The 22,572-nt window shown below is 46.1% G+C and overlaps 1 protein-coding gene across 1 annotated transcript; it reads right to left on the reverse strand.

Moving 5' to 3' along the window:
* Nucleotides 1-5,703: 5,703 nt before the first annotated feature.
* Nucleotides 5,704-22,305, reverse strand: LOC311357302 (disintegrin and metalloproteinase domain-containing protein 10-like). Its single transcript, XM_084477203.1, has 16 exons — nt 22,179-22,305; nt 19,938-20,088; nt 18,653-18,771; nt 18,302-18,460; nt 16,457-16,554; nt 16,032-16,169; nt 14,798-14,890; nt 14,509-14,692; nt 9,717-9,880; nt 9,443-9,626; nt 9,106-9,256; nt 8,511-8,694; nt 7,282-7,390; nt 6,374-6,594; nt 6,149-6,275; nt 5,704-5,948 (listed from the first exon to the last, which is right to left on the reverse strand). The coding sequence occupies exons 1-16, from the start codon at nt 22,243-22,245 to the stop codon at nt 5,731-5,733; spliced, it is 2,367 nt and encodes a 788-aa protein (XP_084333329.1). The 5' UTR covers nt 22,246-22,305; the 3' UTR covers nt 5,704-5,730.
* Nucleotides 22,306-22,572: the final 267 nt, after the last annotated feature.

Consider the following 22,572-nt stretch of genomic DNA (forward strand, 5'->3'; position numbering starts at 1 on the left):
CTTTATGTATGAAGGCCTCAAGGAAAAAAAAACGTATAAAAGTACCCTGCAAGTTAGGCAAGGCAACTTTATTTATTTTATTTAGCACTTTTCATATACAGAGCAGACTCAAAGTGCTATAGATATAGTTAACTGATTAATTTATTGGAGTGTCTATTCGTACCCCTGGTACTTTTAGTCTTGGCCACACAGGGGGGCAAAATCGGGCATTAGTGAACTTTATATGAATAGGGTTAGCTCAGGACCTCCTGTATCATAAAGTTTCAAATTCAGTGCCTCCCTGATATTCTGAGGAAAGCCCTAAGACTTGGAGAATACCAACATTACATCTGAATCAATAAGTCAAAGAATAAAGTAAGCTGTTTTACTTGCGTTGAGGAGGCTAACAATGCAAAATAGTGTAGCTATTCCCAATACTATCCTAGGCAATCATGGGTGTTTAAAAATGTATTTGTAGAGTCTGATCACCACACTTAAAAACGTTTGGAGAAGATCTTGTCAGGGTCACCTGCAGCAGTTATTTTTTATTACATTGTGTGATCAATATGCCAGGGTAAATGCACAGCGGTGAAAATAGCATACATTGATATTTGCACTGGGGGGTGGGGGGGGGGGGGGGGGGGGGTGGGGGGTATTAATAGAAGGCTGTGTGCATATGCTGATAATTGTACCAGGGTACAAAAATCATTCACTTCTAATTGCACCAGGGTACAAATAGCATATACTGATAATTGTACCAGGGGTGCAAATATCCTCACCCTTCATTTATTTGCAGAATAGTTAAAGAATAATCCTACAAACTACAATCTTTCTTTCTTTTAACGTGCATAGCCTCTTTGGTCATGAATTAGATAAGGGGTTGTCTGCTTTGTCTGGGAGACACTCGAAGGAAGGTGACATCATTACAACCAGAGACAAGGCCGGTCTGTGTTCATCTGACATCATCCACTGGACCTCTCAGAGGAGCTTCTCCACTGGTGCATTGTTTTGGACACGGACCAAAAGGAGAGCGCTGTGAGAAGTGGTTACATGGTGGCCAACATGTGGACCCCCGGTCACTGCTGGCTCCAACACACTGTACAACATGCAGTACTGTACAACATACCGTGCCACTGTGGCTGGCAGGGTTGTCAACTTTTGGTTTTTGAGTTTTTGAGACTCTGTAGAATCTTTTTTTTTCGTGACATTTGTTGCGTGTGCGTGTGAGCATGAGATTGATGCTGAAAGCGTGAGTGTCACGCCAGATGCGTGAGAGTTGGCAACCCTGAGCTGGTTAGATTCCACAAGTCACAAATGGCCACCAGTGATTGGACAGAAGGATCCACATTGAAAATCAATGTGCTGTCACGTTCCACTGCGTTAACGTGTTTCCAACGTGACGGTAGGCCTACAATCTACTATCAATGTCATCAACTGACGGCCTTTGTCAATTAATTTCCTCTTCTACCAATGACAATATTTTAATGTACAAATAAAGATTACATTTAAAATGCAAATTCATGTATGAGAATAAGTAATACTTCTTTCAGTCTTAACAACAGAATGTTTTGTTGGTGGGTGGAATTCACGTCTCCATGCTGCTTGTGTCGCTCTCTGCTGGTCATAAGTCGCTACTGCACCACCAATTCAGGAGGAAGGAAACAAGGATACATACGAGGATACATGATGCTTCCTGTTCATCCAGTCGACGTGGTAACACATCTCAGAAGGAGAGAATTAAAAATCCCAAGACCCATTTCATAGGACGTCAAAGTCATGAGTTGAGGCTATTGCCTCCTGTGGTCGACTCACCAGCGTGATCAAAGGGAATTAACGGATAAGAAATATAAAACCTTAGAGAGAACTGTTGAGTATGAGGCAGAATTATCCAAGAACCAAACAAGAGCAGTCAGCAGAGACATTAAACAGTGGGCTAGTTTATTTTGATCGAGTCTTTTAATTAATGCATTTCAAGTACTCCAAAAAATTACATCTCTTTGCACAATACAATTAGATTTTTTTCTTTTTTTCTTTTTAGTAAAAATGTTCAAAGTGAACAAAAAATTCTGATACTGTATAAAACACAGTGAACATTAAAATCAGACAGTAGTTTTAACTTTTTACTCTTGTGTTCTTTCGGCCTACATCACCTACAACATTTCAACTCAATTTGGACATTTCAGTGCACGTTTATTCAAAACTAGAATCAAGACTAGAAAATAAAAATGGAAAGTCAAATTTACAGGCATTTTTTTCTCCTCCCCACACCCTTGCCACAGAATAAGACAAAATTAAAAATGCAACAATAAATCTAATACACTGAATGTTTTTTTTCTTTGTTTTTTCCATTGACGATGGGTGGAGGAAAGGTATTATAATCAAATCTTATTTGAACTAGCACACATAGTAACATGAATAACTTATAAGAGAGGTTTATCACACATGAACATCTTTGAACATTTTACTCCAGAATTAGATTACAAAAAAAAACAACAGACGTATCAAAATGTAATTTTCATCTTCAAATGAAATGCAAATTCTCTAGGTTCTGTACAAGTTTATATTTATATAGCCCAGGCTCACTGTAGGGACGGAGCCTCGACGATGGAATCAAAAAGATGTCTCCGCTCTGTACAGACCACGTCGATGAGGAGCTCAACCGTTAAAACCCCGTACTCACTGATGTCACACAGACGGCCAACAGGGACAAGCTCAGGAGTCACAAGGCTCTCATTTGATCACTGCAACACGATGGGTGTGATAGACATGAGCACAGATACAACATGAAATCATGGAATAAGTCTTTAAGACCGAAATAAACACGACGAGGACATAAGATACTTATAGTCCCCTGAGGCAGGTGCCTGGCTGCCTCTCAGCCAAGAGAACGCTCTGTACAACGGCAGTTGGTATGCGGAACTTTCCTATTGGTGCAATAAGACTTAACGAAGAGCCATTCCAAACCGTGCGCCGTATCCATTTTAAAAAGTGTTAATTTAGCATTTAAACTCATTATTATAACTCTCATGCCGATACATTGAGAGAAAACCAAACAAATAAGGTGACCGACTGACGGGAGGTCAGAGCGTTTAAAACGGTCCAGCGGTCCTAGAGTCCCCAAAGGGACTCGACTGTTTGTGGATGGAATAAAAGGATCGGTTTGCAGTTGGTCCAACCCAGACTTTAAAACCATGACACAGTATATTCACAAATAATCACTGCATGTTGTAGTGTTTTCCTCTTTAGGTTAGCTGTTAAATTTTCTATCCTCAAAATATTGACCTTGTTCAGACATTTGCACCGAAGTAACTAACCACAAGAGTAGCACCAAAAACCTTGTGTTTCTCATCTTTAGGGTCAGTCAGGTGTAACATTTTGACTGGACTTTTGAAACAGCCGGCGTACACGGAAACAAGCTCAAAATGAAATGGTACCACTATTCAAAAACTGAAAGGAGTAAAAAATAAAGTAGAGGCCTTGGTGTGGCTGCAGCGTTGTGCAGCGAGCCCAGCGGGGGTCTGAAGGCGTGCAGTATGGAGATGGAGGCCGCACAGGGCTGCACACGCCATTACATGACAGTAAACAATTCAACAAGGACCGGGTTGAAGACAGAAGGACATGACACAGAACGATCACGTGTTTGTGGATGAAGAAGATGGGCACCCACAAATGCCTTGGTTGGCTAAGAGGTAAGTTTACTTGGTTTTCAAAATAAGAAAATGCCACTTGGATCTGCTTCATCACTCACTTCAAAACACGACAGGCTTCTTTTCTGTGCAGCGCGACAGACAATGGAATAACATTCCTCCTCACATTGTTCCATGTTATTTAATTATATCAGCTAAGGAAGCAAAAAGTGATTACTTGAGACAAATATTACAGACCTTTGTCAATTATTTATCACATTTAAGAGATGTGTCTGCATGCCCACATTGAATAAATTCCTTTAAAAAAAATAATAATATTGATCTCAAGACTTAATCAGAAGAATGAAGTAATCTCCCGTATGTTTGTACATCCCCACTAGAGTCCCTAATGTGTTTTCACCCTTCTATCGTAGCTCTGGGACCAATACAATAGTTCAGATGGGAGCTGGACCCCAGCCTGCCTGGGGACAGGAGACGCCCTGAGCCCTGCTCCCCACCAGCCAGTTCAAAGAGTTTGATCATCATCATCATCATCATCACAGGAGCACACACACCTGTGGGGCCAAGGGTTGAGGGTTTGAGCAATCTGAGCCCTGAGCTACCCATCCCATCGTCACGCTTGTTACCACGGAGATGGTGGAGCACATCTGTAGAGATGTCTTCCCATTGAGGAACACAACGTTTCGTTTCTCACACTCCAAGCTTTTGCTTCATATTTGACCAGGTAAGACGATTCATCCCTCCTTCGGTTAGTGGTTATTCATTCCTCGATATCAACAAAAAAAGAAAAGAAAAATCCTTACAGACCATACAAGGCGTTCCATGAACCTAGTGTCACTCCCTTTCCCACAACGCTTAACACAAACCAGCTATAGGAAACAAGATAGCAAAAAGAAAAAGACGAAAGCAAAACACAGAAAAGTTTTTCACATGTGATGGTCCCAAAAGGAAAATAAAAAGCTAGGATATAGTGTCTTTCATCATGTTCCAAAAGAAGAAACAGACAATTGCAATAGGTCCATGCGTTTGGACGTGTGTGTGTGTGTGTGTGTGTGTGTGTGTGTGTGTGTGTGTGTGTGTGTGTGTGTGTGTGTGTGTGTGTGTGTGTGTGTGTGTGTGTGTGTGTGTGTGAACTCGTTCCGACACGTCCACCTTCATGTGGGCTATAGAGTCCTGAGAGCACTAACTGAAGTATTTAAAAGAAATAAAAACAAAGAAAACCTTTTTAAAAAGTAAATCATTACATTTATAGTAGAAGAAATAGTTTGTTTTCAGGTATGATACATGTCATCTGTACAGTCACATGCGGAGGCCCGGTCTGCGGCAGAGACCCGAGCCGGTGATTCTTTGCCGTTTTGAAACGTGTTAAAAAAAAAAAAAAAAATCATCACAAAATAAAAGTGCTGTGGATTCCCCCCCGCGGAGCGTCTCCTGGCAACAGAGTGGAGACCAGCGGCACGGCCTGCCTGCCTTCAAGAAGCCGATAAGAGGACCCCACACACACACACACACACACACACACACACACACACACACACACACACACACACACACACACACACACACACACACACACACACACACACACACACACACACACACACACACACACACACACACACACAGGTTTCCTTAACTCCTTGGCACTCCTTTTGAAACGAATGAGAAAGAAAAAAAGAGGTGTTGGAAAACACAGAGACTCCAGGTCACACTGAGCAACACGGCTGACAGTGGAGTCCCCTCCACAAAGAGCGAGCCGCCGCCACGGGCTGCAAAGTTAAAGTGGTTCCAGTTGGTCTGCCTCTCCCTGGAGGTCCGGGGCCCCCTGGAGGTCCGGGGCCCCCCGGGGGCCCCTGGCTCTGAGTGGATGGAGGATGTTAAACGGTGGCGACGCGTTCGGCTTTTCTTTGGATGGAGGAGTGTCGCATTTTCCCACTGTAGGCACGAGGAGGAGCCAAGGCATTGAGAGGAAGTGGGGGGAGGGGGGGGGGGTCTTGAGGATCGGGGGGGGGGGGGGGCGGGGGGGCTTAGTGTGGTGGGCAGGTGGAGTTGACCCCGCGGGGGGGGGGGGGGGGAGGGAGGGAGGGGGGGTTGGGGGGGGACCTCAGCGTCTCATCTGGCCCATCTGATAGTTCTCGCGGGTCTGGCGGTGGTGCCTCTGGGGCTGGGCCTGCCGGGGGGCCTGCTGCCTCGAGGGCTGGCGCTGGCCGGCCCCGTGGGCCCCGTGGGCCCCGTGGGCCGGGTGCTGGGAGTGGGGGTGCTGGGACTGGTGCTGCACCTGGGAGGCCGCCTGCTGCTGGGCTCGTCGCCTCTTCAGGGTACCTGGAGGGGGGAGACGGCAGACACCTTAAGGTTCACGCCTCGGCGATCACATGCATACGGGGCGCCGTCGCGCGCCGCAGGACACTCGAGGTTAATGAACACCGCCAATCACCACGGGGGTCGACTCCAGTACTGTGGGCGTCATGTTTTGAATAGTGAGCGCTGGGGGGCCAGTGAGAGCAGCCCGGAGCCGTACTCACCTGGGAGGGGCTTGGGCGGCGGGAGCTTGGGGTTGCTGCTGGGCGTGTGCACGCTGCAGATCTTGATGAAGCCCGCCATCAGCATGATGAGGGCGATGCCCATCAGCAGCACCGCCCACCAGTGGGCCTGGAGGAGACACGCAGCCCCGATCAGTGCCCTGGTCACATGTCAACCCCCCCCCCCCACACGTCCACACTGAGAGCGAGGCGGGGCAGGGTACGTACCACGATCCACTCGGCGATGTTCTCGTAGAGCTCTGGGTTGAAGATGGCCTTCTTGAGCCGGGCCAGCGGCCCGTCGGCGTCCACCAGACGGCACTTCATGAACACGTCGCAGTAGCCCTTGAAGTCGTTGCAGGGCGAGCCGGCCGGCAGCGTGGTCACCTTCTTGTTGAAGAAGCGTGCCAGTCGCTCCGAGCCCGTGCTGCTGCACGTGTTGGGGTTCACTGTGGAGGGAACCAGGGAGGAGACATCTCAGTGTCTAGAGTAGCACAGGGTCTAGAGTAGCACAGGGTCTAGAGTAGCACAGGGTCTAGAGTAGCACAGGTTCTAGAGTAGCACAGGTTCTAGAGTAGCACAGGTTCTAGAGTAGCACCGGGTCTAGAGTAGCACAGGGTCTAGAGTAGCACCGGGTCTAGAGTAGCACCGGGTCTAGAGTAGCACAGGGTCTAGAGTAGCACCGGGTCTAGAGTAGCACAGGTTCTAGAGTAGCACCGGGTCTAGAGTAGCACAGGGTCTAGAGTAGCACAGGGTCTAGAGTAGCACAGGTTCTAGAGTAGCACCGGGTCTAGAGTAGCACAGGGTCTAGAGTAGCACAGGGTCTAGAGTAGCACCGGGTCTAGAGTAGCACAGGTTCTAGAGTAGCACCGGGTCTAGAGTATCTCAGGGCCTAGAGTATCACAGGGCCATAAGGTATAGAGTATCACAGATACTATATACAGAGTGCCCCTGCACTTTGTCGAAACTCGGGGTCGTGCCAAGCGTGAAACGTTTCATTTTTGTCTACATTATAAATATTGACCGCATTGCTTAGACTGATCTTCTCGGGCCCACTTGGACTAAAACCATCTGCTGAGCGACGGCAGGCCATACGGAAGGTGCAGAAGGATGGAGAAGGACGGAGGGGCTCTTACTCTTCTCCATGCAGCACACGTGGCAGAGCTCCGTCTCGTCCTTGCCGTCCTGGCTGGCGCAGGTGCAGACCTCCAGACCGTACTTCTCACAGATGGAGCCCGAGCAGCCCTGCAGCAGGGGGAGCGGGAGGCACGGGGGAGGGAAAAGATCAATCGACGGCTACAGCAGAGTTATTTTAAGCACGCCGCACACTGTGGGAGGACGCAGTCGAGGAACAGGGACTCGTTTCCAACGGGGTTATGTGGAGTGCAGCAGGCTCAGAGGGAGCCCAGCACCAGACACGGTAGGGAGGTAGCTGGTGGTACCGCATGATGCCTGAGGTGTGGGATAGTGTAGCTGGTGGTACCGCATGATGCCTGAGGTGTGGGATAGTGTAGCTGGTGGTACCGCATGATGCCTGAGGTGTGGGATAGTGTCCAATTTGCAGTATTACAGAGGCCTATGTACAGACTCCTCCGCAGTCCGTATCCACAGCATCATCAAAGCACAACACACTTCCACGTCAGCCAGGCGGAAAATAACAAGACCCTTTTTTCCACAATATTAAGTTTAAGATCCAATGTCATGCTTTTTTTAGGGTTAATTATTGCATTTGGGGGTACTCCCAGAATAGGGTTACATGCCTGTATGTTAGAAATACCTCTTATTATTCTCACACTGTTCATTTCTGCAAAACCAATTTCAGCGTCTTTCAAAAACAGACAGTCAGTTTTGCATCATGTCGCTTTAAGGCCCGCCTCCCGAGTAGCCCAGTCTGCTGTGATTGGTCAGCATGCCCACCCGGTTCGATTGGTCAACGCTTTGTGCCTGTGTCGGCAAATTCACACCCCCGAGAAGTTGTAAACATTGCAGGTAACCGGGAGGCAGAACTTCTGCACTTCAGCCCCACCCACTGCACAGTCTGACATCACACTGTTACGGAAGTGAAGCTGTGTGTGAAAGTGTGTGAAACAAGCTGTTTCACACACTTATTGGGGGCCATTTTCGGTGTGCGCGAATACTCCCCCTGGCTTGGATTTTTCTAGCTTAGCAGACGTACAACATGTATACCATATAACAGTCTAAAGCAAAGGGAAAAATCTAAAAAAGCATGATTATCACCCCTTTAAACGTTGGGTTCTCATGAGCACACAGATTCTAAACGCCCACGTAACGGTGAGGACGAGAGACTCTTTCATTGTGCCGCATGCCTCTCGTCAGCAGACAGCGGGGCTCTGCCTCTGCTCACCCCGTTGAGGCAGACTTGCGTCTCTCCGTGGCAGGCGGTGAAGTTGGCCTTGGGCTCCGAGGTGGGGCACATGGCGGTGACTCCGTTGCACATGCCCTGGTGCGCACACTCCGACTCGTCCCTGCACTTCTCGTTGCGGCCCTTGTAGGAGCACTCCGGGGTGCAGCAGGGGCCCTGGCTGGGGCTGGAGGGGGACAAGAACCGTTAACACGACAACAAGGACCAAAGGTACACAAGATGCTTCCCGGATAACGGGCCGAAATGAGGGGAAGTGGTAACACAAAGCTGAATTACACACGCTTTATATTAAAATCATATTGATGTCTCTCTGCTCACGAGACCAGATGGAGACGCTATTTTATCAGGGATTTAAAAATGAACGCATTGCATACTCCAATGGAGACCGAGCTCCTCATCAGCGATGAACTGATGAACTGGCTAGTGACTACTGGCTGAAGGTTTCACTGCAGATCCAAATCCGCCGCAAGCCAGAATTAAGAGGTGCCGTTTAGTTACAAACGGATAAGCCCGACTAATCCATTTCATTAAAGCGGGCAGGGGGTATGGCTAAAGCCCAGGAGGTTTCCCTTCTGACCTGCAGACTTTGTTGGGCTTCAGCTTGCACTTCTTGTTGTCGGGCTGGTTGGCGTCGTAGCAGCACTGGTCCCTGCACTGGTCGCTGTAGCCGCAGTCGCACTCCTCCCCCGGCTCCACCAGCCCGTTACCACAGATGGGCTGGCCCGACTCTGAAGCAGCAGAACAGAACCACGCGTCAACGATACAGGGCCCACAGAAGGAGATCCATATCTTCATACAGGGCCGTGTGTTAACATGCGGTGCACAAAACGTGTTCACACCCATTGGGGATTAAAGCAGAGGTTTAACAGCAACACCGTTTTGAACCGAGACACGTGGCCACAGGACACACGTACCCACGAAGCAGTTGCCCCTCTTCTTCTCCAACACCTGACTGATGTTGCGCACGCTGCAGCTGGAGAACTTGTTGTTGTTGAGCTTGTCTCCGGAGGTGGCGCGGGCGTACATGATGTAGTTCCCCTTCTCCTTCTTGTCCTGGCTCTTGGACTCCCCTGGAGTGCACTCGGTTCCAGAGTCATGCTGAGAGAGGAATCATGCATCAATACAGACTAACAAGAAATAAATACATGGATTTTAAAAGCAGCGATTTTAAAGGGTTTTCCAACTTACCGGGGAGCCGAAGTTGTGACCCACTTCGTGTGCGAATGTGATGTGGGAAACTTTGGGGGGTACGTGGGAGGCGTAGTTCTGCACGGTGATGATGCCTGTGTTCAAAGACTTCTTCTTACCATCAGAGTACAGCTTGCTCTTCTCACAGATTCCTCCCGAGCTCCCTGTGAAGACAGAAACCAGAGATGTTACGTCTCTTTCCCGTTTGAGATCAAAACAGACACCGTGTTGCTCCCCGGCCTCCACTCTAACTACAGGAAAGCCCCTCTGTGTATTCACTCAGTGTTTCAAAGACACTTTGAAATGTTGTTATGTGGATAATTATCATCATCATATCATCACCATCCATCGATATGCACATTGGAACACACTGAACACACTGAATGCGTTTGCCTTGTGAGTCCATCCCGGACTACTGTGTTAACATTCTGTTTCTCCCATTGAATGACTTTTCAGAAATAATTGGGCAACAGAGCCCTTGGGGGAGTTTGAGTTCATGGCGAGGAAGAAGAGCTGCAGTGTGCTGAATAAAAAAAAAGATGAAGGTGGCGCCCAAGGAAGAGGAAGCCTTCTATGGAGCACTCAGAACGCTCTTTATGGGAAATGCAGTGAATAATGAAGTTAGAAGGATGAGCACTGCCAAGATCTGCCCCAGCGATGAGCTGGACGCTTAAAATGTGTCAAATTCAGTATTATGAATTACAGCATGTTCTTATATTCAATTTTTTTTCTAAAAAGCACTATGTTCAATTAAATTTGTAATAAATGTGGTACTTCCATACCACAAGGTAATTGTCATTTACAGTGCATACGGAAAGTATTCACAGTGCTTCACTTTTTCCACATTTTGTTATGTTACAGCCAGGAATAAGGCTGGATTTAATTTATTTTGTTGCCTCAATTTTACACATAATACCCCATAATGACAGGTTAAAAAAAAGTTTGAGATTTTTGCAAACGAAGAAATCACTTGTACAGAAAAGTGCATTCTATTTCCACTGATCATCCTTGAGATGTTTCTAGAGCTTAGTTGGAGTCCATCTGTGGTCAATTCATTTGTTTGTACATGCTTTGGAAAGGCACACACCTGTCTATACAAGGTCCCACAGGTAACAGTGCATGACAGACCACAAACCAAGCATAAAGTCCAAGGAATTGTTTGTAGGCCTCCGAGACAGGATTGTCTCGAGGCAACGATCTGGGGAAGGGTACAGAAAAATTTCTGCTGCTTTAAAATGACCCGATGGTCACTCTGACAGAGATTCAGGGTTCCTCTGTGGAGAGAGGAGAACCTTCCAGAAGGATGACCATCGCTGCAGCAATAGCTCCACCAATCAGGCCTGTATGGTAGAGTGTCAAGACGGAGGCCACTCCTTAGTAAAAAGGCACATGGCAGGCCGCCTGGAGTTTGCCAAAAGGCACCTGAAAGACTCTCAGACCATGAGAAACAAAATTCTCTGGCCTGATAAGACAAAGATCTAACTCTTTGGCGTGAATGCCAAGCATCATGTTTGGAGGAAGCCAGGCACTGCTCATCACCTGGCCAATACCACCCCTACAGTGACGCATGGTGGTGGCAGCATCATGCTGTGGGGATGTTTTTCAGCAGCAGGAACTGGGAGACTAGTCAGGATTGAGGGAAAGATGAATGCAGCAATGTACAGAGACATCCTGGAAGAAAAACATGCTCCAGAGCGCTCTTGACCTCAGACTAGGGCGACGGTTCACCTTTCAACAGGACAACGACCCGAAGCACACAGCCAAGATATGGAAGGAGTGGCTTCAGGACAACTCTGTGAATGTCCTAGAGTGGCCCAGCCAGAGCCCAGACTTGAATCCCATTGATCATCTCTGGAGGGATCTGAAAATGGCTGTGCACCGACGCTCCCCATCCAGCCTGATGGAGCTCCAGAGGTTCTAAAGAGGAATGGGCGAAACTGGCCAAGGTAGGTGTGCCAAGCTTGTGGCTTCATATTCCAAAAGACTTGAGGCTGCAATTGCTGCCAAAGGTGCCAAAAAAAAGTTTTGAGCAAAGGCTGTGAATACTCATGCACATATTATATTTTAGTTATTTATTTCTAATAAATAAGCAAATTAATGCATAAAAAAAACCCAAATTCTTTCATGTTGTCATTATGGGGTATTGTGTGTGGAATTTTGTGGAAAAAGAATGAATTGAATCCAGCTTTATTCCAGGCTGTAACATAAAGAAATGTGGAAAAAGTGAAGAGCTGTGAATACTTTCTGTATGCACTGTAAGCTCCATCAAGGTCGTCACAGACCACAGATCAGAATGAAACTCACTGCGGCTGCAGCTGCCTGCTACCAGAGAGGCTGAGCGTGAAGGTCTCCCCGGACAGAAAGCTTTGAAAGTATTGGAAAACATAAAACAAGCAGACCTCCAAGCGGCCGTCTGTTCGCTGTGCATAATATATATGGCTTCACACTTCAAACTACCGGCCTGCGCCAACTCTGAGAATAAAGCATGTGATGACCCATTGTGGTCCTATGGTACAGTACCTGTGATGACCCATTGTGGTCCTAAGGTACAGTACCTGTGATGACCCATTGTGGTCCTAAGGTACAGTACCTGTGATGACCCATTGTGGTCCTATGGTACAGCCTGTGATGACCCATTGTGGTCCTATGGTACAGTAGCTGTGATGACCCATTGTGGTCCTATGGTACAGTACCTGTGATGACCCATTGTGGTCCTATGGTACAGTAGCTGTGATGACCCATTGTGGTCCTATGGTACAGTAGCTGTGATGACCCATTGTGGTCCTATGGTACAGTACCTGTGATGACCCATTGTGGTCCTAAAGTACAGTACCTGTGATGACCCATTGTGGTACAGTACCTGTGATGACCCATTGTGGTCCTATGGTACAGTACCTGTGATGACCCATTGTGGTCCTATGGTACAGCCTGTGATGACCCATTGTGGTCCTATGGTACAGTACCTGTGATGACCCATTGTGGTCCTATGGTACAGTAGCTGTGATGACCCATTGTGGTCCTATGGTACAGTACCTGTGATGACCCATTGTGGTCCTATGGTACAGTAGCTGTGATGACCCATTGTGGTACAGTAGCTGTGATGACCCATTGTGGTCCTATGGTACAGTAGCTGTGATGACCCATTGTGGTCCTATGGTACAGTACCTGTGATGACCCATTGTGGTCCTATGGTACAGTAGCTGTGATGACCCATTGTGGTCCTATGGTACAGTAGCTGTGATGACCCATTGTGGTCCTATGGTACAGTACCTGTGATGACCCATTGTGGTCCTAAAGTACAGTACCTGTGATGACCCATTGTGGTACAGTACCTGTGATGACCCATTGTGGTCCTATGGTACAGTACCTGTGATGACCCATTGTGGTCCTATGGTACAGCCTGTGATGACCCATTGTGGTCCTATGGTACAGTACCTGTGATGACCCATTGTGGTCCTATGGTACAGTAGCTGTGATGACCCATTGTGGTCCTATGGTACAGTACCTGTGATGACCCATTGTGGTCCTATGGTACAGTAGCTGTGATGACCCATTGTGGTACAGTAGCTGTGATGACCCATTGTGGTCCTATGGTACAGTAGCTGTGATGACCCATTGTGGTCCTATGGTACAGTACCTGTGATGACCCATTGTGGTCCTATGGTACAGTACCTGTGATGACCCATTGTGGTCCTATGGTACAGTAGCTGTGATGACCCATTGTGGTCCTATGGTACAGTAGCTGTGATGACCCATTGTGGTCCTATGGTAAAGCCTGAGTCAGAGGAAGAGGAGACACAGCTCTGTGTGATCTTAATAAGTGTCCTCTTTTCATGTTTAAGAAACAAATGTTTCTTGTTTCATGTTTAAGAAACAGAATGAAACAAAAGTTTCATTCTGCCAATTAATTCTCAACCATGGCCGAGATAAGCAGCACTATGAGTCTTTACTTGTGGATGTACCAGAGACGTCGGAGAACCCGACGCAGTCGTTTAGGGTTCATAATATCATCCGGAGGCGCACACAGCTTTTGGCCGTGATATTATATAAAATAGATATCTATATATTATATAGATAGAGCTCCAGGAGTCTGCCTACGGCAACAGTCACTTCCTCCTCCATGTTGCGGTTCACTCTGGACTTGTGAATCCATGTGAACGAGGTTGTTCACGCGAGTAAAATCTGTGTGAACCATGGTGTTCGCGCTGCACCATGTGATTATTTATTCCTGCCATTATGTTAAGCATATATATATATAACAACATAATAATTGTGATCACTTTAATTGAAGGTATAAGTTAAAGGAACATTTGTAGTACATGTTTAATGTACATGTTTGATGTCCTTGTTTTTCTTCAACTAACCCTAACCGTTTCTATTAGTCAATTAAATCCATGAAATAAACTAAACTAACTAAACTAAATTAAATATTAATGGTTAGTGAAAGCCCCATAAAGGATTAACAGAATTCAGCACTGAAGGCTTCTCTCAGAGCAGACTTCACCTCCAACCAGATTCACAAGCATGACGAGAGCCTCGCTCTGATTGGCCGGAGTTTTTGAACAACGTAAGGCCACGGCCATATTATGAAATAAATAAGTGACGAGCCACAGCCAGACGGGTGTTCATTACGAACTGCAAAGGTGACACCAGGATGTTCCCACAAGGCAAAAATAACAATACCAGTCAAAGCAAACACTGGCCCCTATGTCTCACAACAGGGTTCGTAGGCCACCAACTTTGTCGTAGTCTTGAGCCCTTCCTTAAATCCTCCTGTGGCTTCTCTCCGTACCTGCGGGGGCCCCGACCCAGGCCAAGCCCAGGACGCCGTCGTCAAAGTCCCGGTCGGTGAAGACGTAGGCCAGGCAGTAGTCGTCGTGGTTCTGCTCAGAGTTCAGCTCCAGGAACTTCTCCACGCCGATGTTGGCGAAGCGGAAGGGGTTCAGCCGGTCACGTTCGTCGCTGGTGGTGTTGATCTGCAGATCAGAGGCGGTGAGACAGAGGCTTGAGGGACCAGTCCATTTAACAAGGATCCATTCAGAAAGACCACGGTTCAAAAGGTTTACAGCTCACACACTCACCCGGATCCTCTTCACCATGAAGCTGATGTTGCGAATGCCCATGAAGTCCGTGCCCTGGTAGATGGCATCGATGGCCTTCACATGGCTGGAGATCTGAGGAGGAAACCTTGGCTTAGGGCAGGGATTCAGGTGTCACATTGTACTACTAATTAGGGCTGTTCGAACAAATTCCGGGAGTGGAATAGGAATTGAATAGTAAAAAAAATACAAATACAATGCTGAAACTACGTGTTGGCTATCGTAAGCACACACCATCCTTCTCACCTTGGCCTACCATGTGGCCTATGGCCTACCAACAAAATGCTATCGTCACGTCACGCCTGATTAACAATAAAGTTTTCACTCATGTTAAAACTATTTCAATCAGCCATGATGCATCCGCCTCGACTAGGTAGAAAAAGAATAGGAAGAGTCGTGTCTGGAAGTACTTTGCGTCTGGAACGCTGCGCCGCGTTGCGCTTCTAAACACGCATGGTACGACTGCGTGCATCATCACTTACTTGATGTTGTTTTGATTGAAGATCGGCAGGTTGTAGTGGGTGGGTGAGTGAGTGAGTGAGTGAGTAAGTGAGTGCGTTGCGAGCATATGCGATTTCAAAGTAACAAACTCAAAGCCGATGCATGCATCCAAAACTATTCGTTCAAAACCAAAAAAAAAAAAATCAAAAACAGCATTGCTTATTCGCTTCAAATACTTTCTTTTATTTTCAAAACTTGGGAATTAATACGGCGCGGTACTGAGCAGTTGAAAACAATGTTGGCGTCTACTGTTGCTGCCTTGCGCACCTGAGTTATATTTCTTAATATTACATTGGAAGTTATGTTTTAAACCCTGACCCGTGCTGCACCTTTGCAGACTGAACCGACCCGCACCGTCCGGTGGAAATGCGCCATAAGAGCACCGTGTTGAGAAACGTCAGTTACCTCCACCCTGACCTACAACTTGAACAGTGGCCATTGTGACTGTGACAAAGATACCCGATTGCTATTGGTTACATCGATTTATTTCACCCACGACCTTGGTGCAAATAAATTAATGTTGCCTTATCTCAAAACGGATTATAGAGGAAGGTTGACAGCTCTACTACTGATTAGGCCTGACTAGGCCTGGTATTTTCTAGGAGGTACTATGGTGGTGAGATAGGGCTTCACAGAGGCCAGCAGGTTGACGGCAGACATCAGGGTTGAACCCCCTCACCGCCAGACCCTCCTGCTAGTGTGACCCTGGGCTCACCTGGGCGATGACCGCCTCCCTGGTCTTGTAGTACTTGAAGAAGAGGTGGTCGGTCTGAATGAAGAGCTGGCAGGTGTTCTTCTCCGCCTGCGCCATCCTCTTCCTTCTCAGCAGCATGGGGTCCAGAGAGACCTCCTCCTGCCAGGGAGGAACAGTTTAACACACGGTTGAATAAAACATTAGGAACTTCAGGATGAGGGCAGGTAAATAAATGATGTTGGCTATTTTTAGGTAAGTGTTCCATGATACGATGCATTCATGACTATACATACTAGACCATATACATATATTCATATACATAGACTATATATCGATTTTTATATTTAAAGTACACCCATCACAAAAGGCACATTGCTGTGAAATAAATTGAAACATTGTTAAAAACAACAACATTTAAACATGGTTCAGAGTGCACTGTGCTTTACCGTAGACTCCTCTACAGCTGAGGCCTGGAACCTCTTCATCCTGTCAAACACAGAGTGGTCCGCACAGCCCCCTTCTGGCCCATACTTGTGTGGGTAGTCTAGAGGAGAAAGCAAGAGCGGTAGAGGTTATGCTGTGGGACTGCCAGCTGAAAGGTTCTGGGTTCATACCCCAATGTCTGCAGACCACTGATAAAGGCTGGCTAGACAGGTGTCCACTCCGGTCAATGTCAGCTGCATCCATCATGCAAACTATCACAGGACAGCCATCTTTGTGCACGATGCCCAACCTGTTCCTGCCCCTTAGTGACTGCAGGGTGCAAGTGTGTTTTTTGACAGGGGCCCTGGGTAGGCCAGTTAGCAACTGAGAGCTGTAAACGTAGGGCCCTATAGTTTCTGTAACAGAATCAAGGACCGAAACTTAAAATGCAGTTTATAAAAGCTGTAACACAGACTCAATAGGGCCCTGCATTAAGTTAAAACAGCTGACTAGAGATTTGAAAACATGTTCGGTAAGAATAATAAAAAAAGAAATCCACAACTAGAGCAGAGTCTTACAAAGAAGCTGATAGTTTACAGTCCTAGAATACTGCGTTTTCACCAACCTTAAAATAGATTAAATTGAATTAAATCAATCTTTGATATTATATAATATCGAAGATTTCCCTCTACAAAAATGTATGCTTCTTTCGACATTCTTGCCGTGCCACAACAAAGCCGTAATGAGAAATGGTTTAAAATAAAGCCATCTTGATTGACATCCAAAACCTAATTTGAAATAGGATATCAGCAGTTGATGTGGACTGAAGCTTTAAAAAGCCCATGAAGAATGAATGCGCACTTTCAGAAAAGCAGGACATAGTTTATTTGGAAAAGTCTTCAAATTGTTGTTTACCAGCCTGAAATACTTTGGATTTCAGCGAGCAACAGTCATAAAGTATCAGTAGGGGTTTTTCCTTGCACAATGAATGGTGAAAAGATAAGCAGGAGAAAGAGCATTCAGATGGCGCCTGCGATCGCTCTGTTTAAAGAGTAAATTTCATGCCTGCTGTGTTCCTATAGTGCGTTCACGTTAAGAACAGATGTTGCTGGTGAGCTCTCCAACCATTATGTATATGTTTCCAACCATGCTTCCCTTCTGTAACTTTAAAAAAAAATCTTAAAAAAAGGTTGAGATGCTGCGGTCCTGCTGTCCACCATGCCATCTACACACCGGGGGACACACTGCACTCAGTCACTAACAGTGGTAGAGGCGTGTCTGATGATGATTAAACCCTTAATATAGAGTGAGAGCAGGCGACAGATATAGAGAGTGAGAGAGGCAGACCAACAACACAAGTCCAATTACAGAGGACAATGCTACTTAACCCTGTGAGTCGGTCACTCTATTTCAGTCAGCGTCCCCAGGCCAGATAACAGACTTACATGTCATGGTATGAGGTACACTGAGCCTCTCCGCTCTCGCCTCCTTGGCCCTCGTCATTTCCCCTGGCCATTAACCTCTTTCCCTACCGCCCACCCTTCTCTCCGACCCCTCTGCGTATACAGAGATGACCGGACACCACGGGGGGCAGGGCTGGTGAGGGAGCAGGGCTGTAGAGGGTGTCGCGGAGGGTGTGTATGTGTGTTTGTGCTGGCGGGGACAACAGTGTGAAGACGGCTTAATTGAGTCGTGCAGCCCTGGGGAGAGCGGCCGTGTTAGTCAGCTAATGAGCAGCCTGGGTATGCCGGCTCCTTGAAGAAGGGTTTGGGGGTTTACATAAACATATCACTTCCAGTCTGTCTCAGCTTGGGCTACGAAAACAGTATTCACACCCCTCCATCTGTGTGTGTGTGTGTGTGACGTACTGATGTCGTCCTCGTGGTAGATGACCGAGTGGAAGGGGACGTCCTTGTCGTTCAGGTATCTCTCGGCTGGCTCCACATAGTAGGTGCCCTGGTAGGTTTGGATGAAGCCCTCGAACTTGCCCTCCACCACAGAGCCGTGGCTCAGGGTACCCTTCTCCCCTGAGGAGAGAGAGAGGAGGGGTTACTGGGAGGGAGGGAGAGCGCACACACGCACACACACACACACACACACACACACACACACACACACACACACACACACACACACACACACACACACACACACACACACACACACACACACACACACACACACACACACACACACACACACACACACACTGTGCTCACCGTAGATTTCCCCTGTGTATATATGGGAGGTATCATAAGGTATCTCAGTGCCCGAGATGTCCACCTTTAGATCTTGGGCAAATATGGTGGTGTCCCTCTTCATCCGCAGATTAAATTGTCTGCAATGATGAATTAATTTCATTAAACAGAGGGCAAAGTTTAAAAAGACACAGGAATACACTGCATCATGTTTTACCTCCCTGGCTCCCTAGACTACAGTCATACTTGAGAGAAAGGAAAATGCATACCAACAAATATAATACAAATGGTGTTAAGCCCAAGAATGACAAATAGTTGTTGAATAATTGAAGAGCAGAAAAATGAGGGCGTGAAACCATTTTTTGTGGTTGGTGACAGGGAGACATTATAAACAGTGCAAAGCGGATGACACAAACAGATTTGAGTTAAAAATGCAGGTACATATGGAATGTAGGGTGTGTGTGTGTGTTGCAAGCAATGCCTCACTTACAGTTAGGCAATCAGTTTTCAAACACAAGATCTGCTCAATTATATATAAAAAAAAAACCATCTAATGTTGTATAAATGGTGATGCTGTGCGAACAGATAATTCAGGCTTTACAAATCTGAAAAGCCCTTCTCAGCATTTCTCAGGATGAAGAGGTATTAATAGCTTGTAATAATCAAAGCTGTTAATTCCAGAACCCAGCTACGCATATCTATAGGTCGTGACGCAAGGAGAGGTTGGAATGAAATGTATTTCCAACTTATCAATCGAGTGCAAAAAACCCAAAATAAAGACGCTGCCTGGGGAGACCTGTGTGACAAAGGAATCGACATCTCCCAACCAATCTCTGTTGTTCCTTCCATCTTCTTAATTTCCTTCCCTGTTGAACAGAATCTATCCATCCATCTATCTTTGGCACAGCAGACCCTGCTACAGGCAGGAAGACAAGCGCAATGTACGCCAAGCTCCAGGCCAGATGGTCTCTTCTCGCTCCATCAACCCACTGATTATGGCTGGACACGTTCATGCAGATCACCCACCACAGCCCCCTTCTCCCCAACAGCAGCCACGCAGGGCTCCGTTACAGCTGGGCGACCTCGCCAAGAAAACAAATGGAAATTATAGCTACTAAATATAACAACGACTATAATCAGCACTACTACAAAGAAACCCATCCAAAAACAAACTATTTCAATCCATTCTCTAAGCGCTATGTGTCACTCTAATTACACACAGCGCGTTGCATAAGCGGTGGAAACTGCGTGGTCGTGATTATGGTGGCTTGCCAGGGTGAAATAAATAAATATAATCATCACATACCTTCCGTGTGCGTGGAAATCTAAGTGGAGGAACTTGTCCTCGTGGGAGAGGGCCCTCTTGACTCTCTGGTGCTTGTCGTCCACGGGGTCCGTGTCGTAGGACAGACCCTCATAGTGGCGGATGTACTTGTTCAGGGGATTCCCATAGTGTCCTGCAGGGTTCACACACAAAACACCTTCCCTTCAGAATAGGTTTCTTCTGTTTTCACCATTAAAGTGTAATCCGGCGAAAATTGGCGCTGCCCCTTGCCAATAACATAGAAGCCAAACATTGCGCCGGTTAAACTCTTATACTCGATTATCAATCAAAAAAGGGTCTGGAGGGCTTATTTGATGTGTGTACATGCCAAAAAAAAGACCCTGGGTTCAATTTTCGCCGGAATTACGCTTTAAAGCAAAGTACAGTTACAGTTCAACTACAACACTGATTTGTGTGTGAAAGTGTAGTATGAGTATTAGCCCTGCTACTAAGACATGGCAACATTTTCTTTTAGTACATGCTTTGGGTTATGTTTATTATTAAAACTTAACAAGAATCTTTAGTGCTTATGCTTTTTTTCAATATACTATCAAGTCATAACATTATTTGGCATTATCAAACAGCAGTTAAAAAACATGTTTTTAGGACAGCCTGGTTATTAACAAGAAAACGAGTCGCAGACGACCAGATAAAATAGCTCAAATCTGAATAGGTGGTGTTCATTCAGTCACATATTAATGGGGCAATTTCAAAAGTCATCAAAACCTGAGCATTAAGGAATATGTTCTTGGGGCCTACATGACACGTCACATCATTTGTTCTCCTTTGATATGTAGACTACTGCTGCATTTCACAATTATATATATATATATATATATATATATATATATATATATATATATATATATATATATATATGAAATAAGGCTTTAATCAATTTGACATATGACAAATATGGTCAAGCAGACCAGGATTCCCCTTCAGTCACAAAACATTTAAGTCTGAACCATAACGTTACATTTTCCATCTAGACGAGTACAATAAGTAAAAGGACCATATTCTTTGTGATATGTTACGGGTTTGAATAGAAAATATACAACATTAATTCATATTAACATTAATTTAGGTCATGAACTTTGGGGAATATGTACGATCAATGTTACCATCGAAAGGCCGTCAAAACCAGTTTGAATCATAAATGATGGGACAGAATTGAAAGTATTGTTAATAGTAACACTGCTTAGTTGTTAATAGTAATATAGTTAACGTTGCTACCTTACTGTGACGTTAGGATAAGCCAGTAACCTAGTAACCTTATTGTAACGTTAGTGAACGCTACAATAGGCAGTAGCGATAACTGGCGTTATTGTAACGTTAGGTATAGCGCATAGACTTACTAAACTTAGACAACAAAATATAAAACCAATACTTATATACACCTAACGTTACAATAAGGCAGTACAATAACCAACTGAACGTTAGTAAACGTTAGTGCCCTATTGTAACGTTAGGTATACACTCATCGGATACCTTCTTGTAGGTTTATAACATCACCACATCTGTAAGCAACACAGAGTAACGTCAACCCATGACAGTATGCCTCCAATTAAAAATAAAAAAAATAAAGTAAAAATACGGCATGACCTAAAACCCCACAGACCATGTCATGATGTCTAACGACATGTCCGTTATTACGCTTTAACAGACAGCGTCCTCGTTAGCTCCAGGCTAGCCTAGTCGTGGACCCATCCATATAGACAGAGTCCCCGTTAGCTCCAGGCTAGCCTAGCCGTGGACGCCATCCATATAGACAGAGTCCCCGTTAGCTCCTGGCTAACGCTGTGCTAACCTAGCCGAGGACCCTCGTTAGCGCCGGGCTTGTGCTTTGCTAACCTAGCCGTGGACTCCTCCACATCTCAAGTCACAACAATGGCTGTCGGCGGTGTTTTCACCAAAACAAAACCTTCAACGAGCCCAACAGAAACCAAAGAGGTGACAACACATCCCGTTACACAGACGAAAGCGGCAACGTTAAACGAGCTGAACAAGCCAGAGGATCCTCTATGATGAATTCGTCTGTTAGCGGGACCAAATCCAACAATAAGGACGCGGTGTTCGGCATAACAAGCAGGCCCCGGTCCGCTCCCACCGCTAGCCTAGCCTGCTAGCCCTTCCTAGCTTTGCGCTATCTCTCAGCTCATCGGGCTTAATTCGCCCAGTGAACACCACTTATGTCGCGTTCACTGCGGTCGCCTCGCTTACCTTGAGCGTTGTTCAGTAGACATACAAAGAAGAATGTTTTAAAGAGAAGCATATCTGATAAATCCATTGTTAGAGCATCGATGCCGTTGTCACTTCTCGTCCTCCTTAGATAGGCGCAGACGCCCTGTGTTTATCACCGCAGCTTCCTCACCGCCGCCTCCCTCTACTGTCGGACGCCTCTACGTCACACGCACTCTTGTCATCCCGTCACACAATTCTCCTTTAAAAAAATAATTCTGTTAAAATCGACGTTTTTACAAACCTTTTCACTATTGCAGGAATGTGCATTACAGATTCCATGATATTCAGTCATTCAATAATTATGGGAAGAAAAATATTATTTCAAATTCCTCATGGGATGTTAAGCACTTATGGCACAGAAGGAGCTTTGTAC

Source organism: Micromesistius poutassou (genome assembly GCF_964030765.1).
Source record: "Micromesistius poutassou genome assembly, chromosome: 13".
Lineage (NCBI taxonomy): Eukaryota > Metazoa > Chordata > Actinopteri > Gadiformes > Gadidae > Micromesistius > Micromesistius poutassou.

Coding starts and splice junctions, on each gene's coding strand:
- LOC311357302 (XM_084477203.1), bottom strand. CDS start 22,245: ATGGATTTATCAGATATGCTTCTCTTTAAAACATTCTTCTTTGTATGT. Junction 16,170..16,456: donor CAGCTGTAGAGGAGTCTACG/GTAAAGCACAGT, acceptor CCTCCCTGGCAG/GAGGAGGTCTCTCTGGACCC. Junction 8,695..9,105: donor AAGCCCAACAAAGTCTGCAG/GTCAGAAGGGAA, acceptor GTCCCCCTCCAG/CCCCAGCCAGGGCCCCTGCT.